The sequence below is a fragment of the Muntiacus reevesi genome, chromosome 9 (assembly GCF_963930625.1).
Source record: "Muntiacus reevesi chromosome 9, mMunRee1.1, whole genome shotgun sequence".
In the NCBI taxonomy this organism is placed as follows: domain Eukaryota; kingdom Metazoa; phylum Chordata; class Mammalia; order Artiodactyla; family Cervidae; genus Muntiacus; species Muntiacus reevesi.
The window spans coordinates 10,763,860-10,773,605 of NC_089257.1; the positions used below are offsets into that span (position 1 = coordinate 10,763,860).

Genomic DNA, 9,746 nt, shown 5'->3' on the forward strand with positions numbered 1-9,746 from the left:
GTGCACTGATTACTATGAAAGGTGTCATTTGACATCAGGGGACATTTCCTTTGAATGCAGAAGCATTTGTGCTCAGTCACTCAGTCATGTCAGCTGCTTGCAACTGCATGGACTGTAGCCGGCCAGGCCCCTCTGTCCATGGGGATTCTCCAGACAAGGATACTGGAGTGAATTGCCACACTCTCCTCCATGTGATCTTCTCAACCCAGCGATCGAATCCAGGTCTCCCCCATTGCAGGAAGATTCTTTACAATATTAGCTACCAGGGAAGCCATTTTAAAATTTGATTCTGATTTCTTTTTCTTGAACAAATTTATGATAATTATCATTAAAGATTGCAATTATACACCTGTGCTATTAATAACAGCTTTTCTGCTTACTAGAATGTAAGGTCTATAATTACTTGTTTATAACTGTACCCAGAATGGCATAAAACCTATATAGCCAAAAAAAAAATGTATAATGAATTCATGAGAATATTATTGCACTGATTTTTAACTAATTTATGTATGCTCAGTCGCTTCAGTCTTGTCCGAGTCTATGTGACCCTAGGGACTGTAGCCCACCAGGCTTCTCTGTCCATGGGAGTCTCCAGGCAAGAATACTAGAGTGGGTTGCCATGCCCTCCTCCAGGGGATCTTCCTGACCCAGGGAATGAACTGGCATCTCTTATGTCTCCTGCATTGGCTGCTGAGTTCTTTACCACTAGAGCCACCTGGAAAGCCCAACCAATTTACGGATTCATATTTTTCACTCCGTTTCATGAAAAAAAAGAGCAAAAACGATATTGCAGTTCATGGAGAAGCACAGAGTTGGACTTAGAGGTTGAATAACAACAACTCTTTTTCAGGACAGGATGATTTTTATTTAGACTCATCATTTAAATGAACTTTTTTATTTATAAAATTTAAAATATTTATTTATATATATCTTCTTTTTTTATTATACTTCTGTGGCATTATGCACAAAATCTTTAACTTAATACTCTCCCATTTACAAGAAGATTTGAAGTAAAAGAGATATCAATAAACAGCGTAAATGTAAACCAAACCATATGGTATGCAGGATCACATGAATTTCCTATTTTTTTCTCAGCATTTTCCAGCCCTAGTTGTTGGCCCTAAATTTGTTTCTTTTCATCTGGTAATAATCTTTGCAAAAGCAAGTGTAATTAACATACATATATTTGCTTCTTTCTATATATGTAACACTTGCTTTTACTATGCAGCATCTTGAAGATGTTTCCATACAAGTCCATATATTTTGTACATACATGATCAGTTGCTTGTAGTTTCTGACTCTTTGAGATCCCATATATTATAGCCTGCCAGTCCCCTCTGTCCGAGGAATTTCCCAGGCAAGAATGCTGGAGTGGGTTGCCATTTCATACTCCAGGGGATCTTCCTGACCCAGGATCGAGCTTGTGTCTTCTGCGTCTCCTGCACTGGCAGCCAGATTCCCACTGTGCCACCTGGGAAGCCCTGTCAGAAGCCGAGTCATATATAATTTTTCTTATGGTGCACAGTTCTCCTTATAAATTTATAGTGAAATTAATGTGTACATTTCTATTAATGTGATTGCTAAACTTTTCATAAGGCAAATAATAGTCTGATTAATATATGTTTTATGTATAATAAATATAATTTTATAGGGATAGCATTGTTCCTATGATATTTGAATGAATGGTCAGATAATATATGCATTTAAATGTTGATATTGATAGTTATTGCCACATTACCACACTTGAGGTTAAGTAGTTATAGTCCTGTCCACTCTATGAGAATTCTTTTGTCCACAATTCAATCATCAGTACCTGATAAATATATATGACATCTGATTAAAGTTAGTCTTATTCTTTAACCACAACCCTTTTGATATAATTGATTTCCATAATCTTTCCACATGTTCAATTTGATTTGTATTTTCTGTGAGTTTATATGTATATAAAAATAAACAAATTTATATATATATATTCATTTAAATTTTACCTATTTAATGGTTAGTCTTTTCCATACTGATTTTTATGAGATGTTTATATAGTAAGAAACAATCACTTTCATCACTGCGTGAGTAGTTTATGCTTTCTGGTTGTGTGAAAGTATCTCAGCTGTGTCCTGCTTGTTGTGACCCCAAGGACTGGGACCTGCCAGGCTCTCTGTCCATGGCACTCTCCAGGCCAGAAGATTGAGGTGGGTAGCCATGCCCTTCTCCCGGGGATCTTCCCATCCCAGGGACTGAACCAAGGTCTCCTGCATTGCAGGTGGATTCTTTACCGTCTGAGCCACCAGCTGCTAAACAAATAGAATAAGAACACAGGACTGCGGTACCACTCACTGCAGTGAAAAGCAAAAACCTAAACAACCAAAAATATTTGACAAGTAAATGAATGCAATCTATTCATAAGATGGATTATCATGCAGCTATTAAAACTTGTGTTTTCAAAGAAAATTTGAAGACATGAGAAAAAGTGCATGATATAATATTAGTTCAAAAGGGATGATAAAAATGCACACACGATATGACATCAAATTAGATTTAAAAATTATATTTCTTGTTCTTTACTTGCTAAGTTGTGTCTGACTCTTTTTCTACCCTATGGACTGTAGCCCGCCAGGCTTCTCTGTCCATGGGATTTCCAGGCAAGATTACTGGAGTGGGTTGCCATTTTCTTCTCCATTTCCTGGTTACATGGTTTTAACCTTATAAACTATGTAAAATGATTTTTGCATGTAAATTTTTTATTTTTACATTTTATATTCAATTTTTTTCATTTGTGTATCTTGCTTAGAAAGATACATTTTCCCATTCCACTTGTGCGAAATAGCCTTCAATTCTTTTCCAGTGCTTTTTTTTACAAAGCATTTTTATATCTTATATTAAAACTTTTGATTAATCTTGAATTTATTTTGCTATAGGAGTTAAAGAGGGATTGAAATTTTAGTGGTTTCTCTATATTTTATGGTTTTTAAAAATAGTTGCATAGCTATCTTTTTGCCATTAACTTGAAATCCTGATTTTTGTTTCCTGAAATCCCGGTGTATTTGGATCCAATTCAAGACACTCTTCTGCTTCACTAATCTCTTTTTCATGTGCAGGTTGACACATAATTGCCATTATATGTAACACATTTTGGTCTGTGAGGAGACTAGCAGTCTCTCATTCTTATTGTTTCTCAGAAATACACCTAGGCTTGCGGGCTGCGATGCCCTCCTCCAGGGATCCTCTCAACCCAGTGATGGAACCCAGGTCTCTGGTGTCTTCTGCGTTACAGGTGGGTTCCTGACCAGTGAACCACCAGAGAAGCGCCCAGTACACACTGCTGCTGCTGCTAAGTCACTTCAGTCGTGTCCGACTCTGTGCGACCCCATAGACGGCCGCCCACCAGGCTCCTCTGTCCCTGGGATTCTCCAGGCAAGAACACTGGAGTGGACTGCCATTTCCTTCTCCACCAATATGCACTCCTGTATTTAAAATAGATTATAGCAAGGCCTACTGCATAGCACAGGGAACTCTGCTCCATATTTTGTAATAAACTAAATGGGAACAGAATTTGAAAAAGAGTAGATACATGTATATGTGTAAGTCAGTCACTTTGCTGTAGACATTTTTTAGCAATGTAGACAACTGCAGCAATGTAGACAGGCTAATCACTATACTATAACATGGGCTTTCCCGCTGGCTCTGTGGTAAAGAATCCACCTGCAAAGCAAGAGCTGGAGGAGATGTGGGCTGGATCCCTGGGTCAGGAGACCTCGTGGAGGCGGGCATGGCATCCCTCTCCAGTATTCTTGCAGGAAAATCCCATGGACAGAGGAGCCTAGCAGGCTGCTGTCCCTGGTACCGCAAGAGTTGGACTAAGGCACCACATGTTTAACATGGATTATAACAAGTCCTACTGTACAGCACAGGGAACTCTGCTCACACTTTGTAATAAACTAAGAGGGAAAAGAAATGGAGAAAAGGTAGACACGTGTGTATGTATAACTCAGTCCTTTGCTGTAGATCTGAAACTGGCACGCTGTAAATCACTGCAGTCTACTGTGGGGTTCCTGGTGGCTCTGTGGTAATCCGCCTGTAACTCAGGGGCTACAGCAGATGCAGGCTTGGGCCGGGAAGACCCCATGGAGGGGGGCGAGGCGCTGCACTCCACTGCTCTTGTCAGGATCATCCCATGGACAGAGGCGTCTGCGGGCTGCAGTCCACACGTTTACAGAGTCAGACGCGACTGAAACCACAGCACACAGGCATACACGCTCCAAATTAAAATAAAAACTTAAAGATAGAGATTTTAATTTAGTAGTTTTGTCATTGGATAGACATATTTGCCTCTTAAATTCCCCAGATGTATCTGAAGCCGATGATATTTGCCTTTACTTTGGGCTACCAAGCTATACTCTATATTCATGTCATAAATCAATTAATGAGGTCACCTTAGATCTTATATTTACTTTTAAAATTATGGCCAAGTATACATGACAAAATTCATAACTTTAATCATCTTAAAGTGATATTAAGTTATGCAACTATGACCACTGTCTATATCCAGAACTTTCCCAACATCTCAAGCTGAAATTCTAAAACCGTTAAACAAAATTCCCCATTTTCCCTCACTGACCTGTGGGCAGTCACCATTCTACATTTTCTCCATAATTTGACTCTTTAAGTGTCTCAGTCAAGTGGAATCATACAGTATTTGTTTTTTGTGACTGTCTTTTTTCACTTAATTCCATATTATATCTTTTTTTTCCATAAAATGCTCTTGGCAGTCTTGTTGAAAATTATCTGGGACATACACAAAGGTTTATTTCTAGAGTCTGTTTACTCCATTAGTCTGTTGTCCATCTTTATCTCAATACTAGTGCTGCGGTTACTGTAGCTTTGTAGTATGTTTTAGAGCAAGGAAGTGTGAGACCTCCAACTTTCCTCCTTTTCAAAACTGTTTTGGCAATTTTGAAGTCCTTAATAGTCCATACGAATTTTATCATGAATTTTTCTACTTCTGCAAAAAACATTTTTATAGTTTTGATAGGAAGTGAACAGAATCTTTAGATCACTTGAAGCGATAGTAACATCTAAATACTATTAAATATTCTAGTTCATAAATGTTTTCCCATATATCTATGTGTTCCATAATATCTCTGAATAAAGTTTTGTGATGTTCAGTTTAAAATGCTTTTGTCTCATTGATTAAGTTTTCTCTTAACTATTTTCTTCGTTTTGGTGCTCTTGTAAGTGGAATTATTTTCTTAATTTCTGCTTGGCTTGTTCATGACCACATAAAACTTCAACAACATTTCACAAAATACTCTCAGCAAGGTTGAAATAGAAGGAATGTGCCTGGACATAATAAAGTCCACATGTGACTGCTCCACCGCAAACATCACCCTCAGCACTAAAGCTTGAAACTTCCACGTTAAAATCTGAAAGAAGACAGTGGGCACACTTTCACAAGTCCTTAATAAAAAATTAATTTATTTTTTATTGAAGGATAATTGCTGTACAGAATGTTGTTGTGAACTGTCAAACCCCAACATGAATCAGCCATAAATATACACATATCCCCTCCCATCCCACTCCTCTAGGGTGATACAGAGCCCCTGTTTGAGTTTCCTGAATCACACAGCAAATTCCCATTGTCTATCTGTCTTACATATGGTAATGGAAGTTTCCATGTTACTCAGATTTTTTCTAAGTGTAGCGCCTATTCTCTGAAGTGAAATAATTTCATTTTTAAATTTTTACTTAGCTTTGCTTTCTGTAACAGTACCTCTATGGTAGTCACTTCCTATCTTTTTAATCTGAGTTTAAATATCACTTTTTAAGAAAGGCCTTCTCTGATTACATTATCCACAGTAGAACTTCCTCTTATTTTCTGTCACAGTAAACTATTTCTTATATTACAAGCCATTAATACAACTACAATTACTGAATGTCTCCTTCTTTATTGTCTGACTTTATTCTGAGAAAATAACACAGGAATGCAAGAAAAAAATTTTTACATGATTTAACCCTGGTTTTATTAATTGTTGTGTCCTTACTTATAGCACAGTTGCTGGCCTAACAGAGGCATCCTACTTTTTAAAAAGTTGCTAATTGTTTAAACTATTAGCTCTTATATCTACAATTTTGATATATTTAGTTGTGTCTTTTGATATAATTTTCATATTTCTAACCAAATTTTATGGTGATTAAGCTGAGTATGAAATAAAAGGAAAGAAAATCTTGCTATTTCAGGTGGGGAAATATATAACAAATAAGTTCACTGGAGCAAAATGACTGGGTTGATATTTTATTCTTGATTGGCAGCAGTCTTATAGAGATTCTAAAGTACTATTTGTTCTGACATGAACTATGTGATTTGGCCTATTAATATCTTTACATACAGATGTTATTTAAAAAGTTTGTGGAAAATCCCACTGAATTAATTAAGCAAGAATCAGTCTTGGACACATTCCAACTCTAAGATTCAATAATAATTGCAACCAGAGGGGATGAAATACTCCATGATCTTCATTCTTAACAGGAAGAAAATGCTATCCACTTAGTAACTTGCACCAACTTTTCAGGAGGTCCTTTCTTAGACTTAAAAAATATCATAGAAATATATTTCAAAATTTCAGTTTGAACTAGTCTGGCCATGTCAACGTGACAGAGTGAGATGGGCTAAACAATCAATGCTATTTTTCTTTTTAATGTTATTAGGGAAGAGGTTACTTATGAAAAAGTTCCCTGGAAAATGACTAGTTGCTATCTTCCTATGTTTATATAGAATTTGTTGGCCATTTTGATAAATTTCCTAATGTGATTAAGGTTTTTCTTTTCTGTGTACACCAAGGAATTCCTTTCAAATAATCCAGCACATAAAAATGACCCTCTGAATAATGAGAAGAATTCATTTAGAAACTGGATGGTCAAATGACTGTACAAATTTATATACTCAGATAATAAGGCACCCTTTTGCTGTCTACTGTCATATTGGATGAAAGAATTCCAGGACTTACATTGTGTTAAAACTCATTCATCAATTTGTGAACAAGCCTCTGCAAGGTAAGACTAATGGAAAATACGGGGAAACAGGTTAACAATTGAGAGACCTTCTTTGTTATGAAAGAAATTAACTTACTTTTGAAATAAACCAAACTTAGATTCAATTCTAAGTATAGCACTCAAAAATGTGTGACTTTGGGAAAATGAAATAGATGTTCTGAGCCTTAGTATTTGTTAGTGATGAAACAGGGATTGTAGTATATGTTACTATAAATATTAAATGTGACACATTAAACTATGACTGCATGATTGGAATATACTGTAAGCCTTTTGAGCAGCAGAGTGGTGATATCATCAGAATAAGAATGAGAAGGACAATTTGAGCTGCTTCAGGAAAACCAGTTTTTGGAGGCCAGAATAAACACGGAGAGACTTGGGAGGAGGCTATCACAGTGGACTATGAAGAAACTTAAAAAAAAAAGTATAGCAGAAAAAAATAGATGAGAATATTCCAATTTGTGATATATTTTGGAAGTAGAGTCAATAGGATATATTTAATTTATATAAGAGTAAAAAATAAGTGAAGAGCACTGAAATTTTATGTCTGCACAAAAGCATGAAAAATTATATCATTTGGCAAGGTAAAAGGCAACACGTCAAATTTTGTATAGGAAGTGCTACATATTGTGGAAAATAAAAATGTTAGTTTTGTAAATACTAAATTGCCATTCAGTTGCTTGTCCACATTTAGAGATGCTGCATAGACATATTTTAAAATTAGGGGAAACACAGGGTTTGGAGGCACACAATTAGACTGTTGCATTGTTTACTGGTCAGGAAAAGGTAAATATCCACTTAAAGACCTAAGAAGTATCAGTGAGATCTGGGACAATTCAGGAGAGAAACCTTCTATTCATGCATCCATCTACTCACGTTGATTATGTAAATTACCATGAACCTCATTTTTACAGTTTTGTGACTTCACTGCATTCCCTTCCAGTCCGTTCTTGTTTCACTTAAAAAAAAATTCAGCTAAAGCACTAATTCCTCTGGAAAATCTTCTCTGATTTAATTATTATTGATACATAACTGTACCATGATTCACCATGATTTGTGAATTTTCTTATAGCTTATTATACGGATCTGGAATTATCTTATCCCTATTCCTGTATTATATCATGAGGGCAAGTAACTCTACCTTATTCAACTTGGAGATGCACTATCAATGACACATTGGACATGAAAAGACTGTCCACATACATTCTTTTAATTGAATATATAACAGTAGATGGAAATTTAATTCATTTAAAAGTTTTCCCCTTGTTTTGTAGGTACACTGCTTCTAACAAGTGAGCATAGAATTTAGACTGACTAGATGGAAACAAGGAGCAATGTAACTTACTTCATCCTCTTGGGTCTCACACAGAATCCAAAGGAGCAGAAAGTCCTTTTTGTTACATTCTTACTCTTCTATATCTTGACTGTGGTGGGAAACCTGCTCATAGTTGTGACTATAACTGTCAGTAGGAACCTGAACTCACCGATGTACTTTTTTCTTGCTATCTTATCATTTATGGATGTCACGTACTCTTCTTGTATTACACCTAGATTGATTTCAGACTTGTTCTTTGAGGAAAAAATCGTATCCTTTAAATCTTGCATGACCCAGCTATTTACAGAGCACTTTTTTGGTGGATCAGAGATCGTACTTTTGCTGGTGATGGCCTATGACCGCTATGTGGCCATCTGCAAGCCTTTGCATTATCTGGTGATCATGAGGCAGAGGGTGTGTGTTGTGTTGCTGGTGGTGTCCTGGGTTGGAGGTTTTATGCACTCAGTGATTCAACTCAGCACTGTTTATGGGCTCCCATTCTGTGGCCCCAATGTCATCGATCACTATATGTGTGACATGTTCCCTCTACTGGAACTCGTCTGTACTGACACCTATATCATCGGCATCTTAGTGTTGGCCAATGGAGGACTGATCTGCACTGCTGTGTTTCTGCTCTTACTCGTCTCCTACGGAGTCATCCTGCGCTCTCTGAAGAACCTGAGTCAGGAAGGGAGGCGGAAAGCCCTCCAGACCTGTGGCTCCCACATCACTGTGGTTGTCTGCTTCTTTGTTCCCTGTATTTTCATAAATGCAAGACCGGCTAAGACTTTTCCCATTGACAAATCAGTGACTGTGTTTTATACTGTCATAAGCCCCATGCTGAACCCACTAATCTACAGTCTAAGAAATTCTGAGTTGACTAATGCTATGAAGAAGCTCTGGAGAAGAAACATTTTTATCTCATATTAAAGAAGTGCATCATTTACTATGAAGGGAGACATTTGACATTAGAGTTCATTTTCCTAGAATGCCGAAGTCATTTTAAAATTTGTTTCTAGATTCACTTTCTCCAATGAATATATATGAATTATTTTTAACTAATGTAATTATAGAACTGTGCTGTTATTAACAGTTTCCCTCCCTACTATAATGGAAGGTCTATAACTCCTTGTTTATCACTGTACTAGAAAGGCATAATGCCTATATAGTGAGAATTAATAATATATGGTGATGAAACTTATAGTGGGAAAATTATACACAAAATTTTTAATTTCATATGTTTTTGTTTGTAAGTAATGTTGAACTAAGATATTAATAATCAAGATTTTCCTGGTGATGCTTGTGGTAAAGAATCCATCTACCAATGGAGGAGACCAGGGTCAGGATGATCCCCTGGAGGAGTGCGTGGCTACCCACTCTTGAATCA

At 36.7% G+C, this 9,746-nt stretch overlaps 1 protein-coding gene across 1 annotated transcript; it reads left to right on the forward strand.

The window, feature by feature from the left end:
- The first annotated feature begins 8,362 nt into the window (after window positions 1-8,362).
- On the forward strand, window positions 8,363-9,289 carry LOC136175158 (olfactory receptor 4A47-like). Its single transcript, XM_065945472.1, has one exon. It carries the CDS (start codon window positions 8,363-8,365, stop codon window positions 9,287-9,289), a length of 927 nt encoding a protein of 308 aa, XP_065801544.1.
- The last annotated feature ends 457 nt before the right edge of the window (window positions 9,290-9,746 follow it).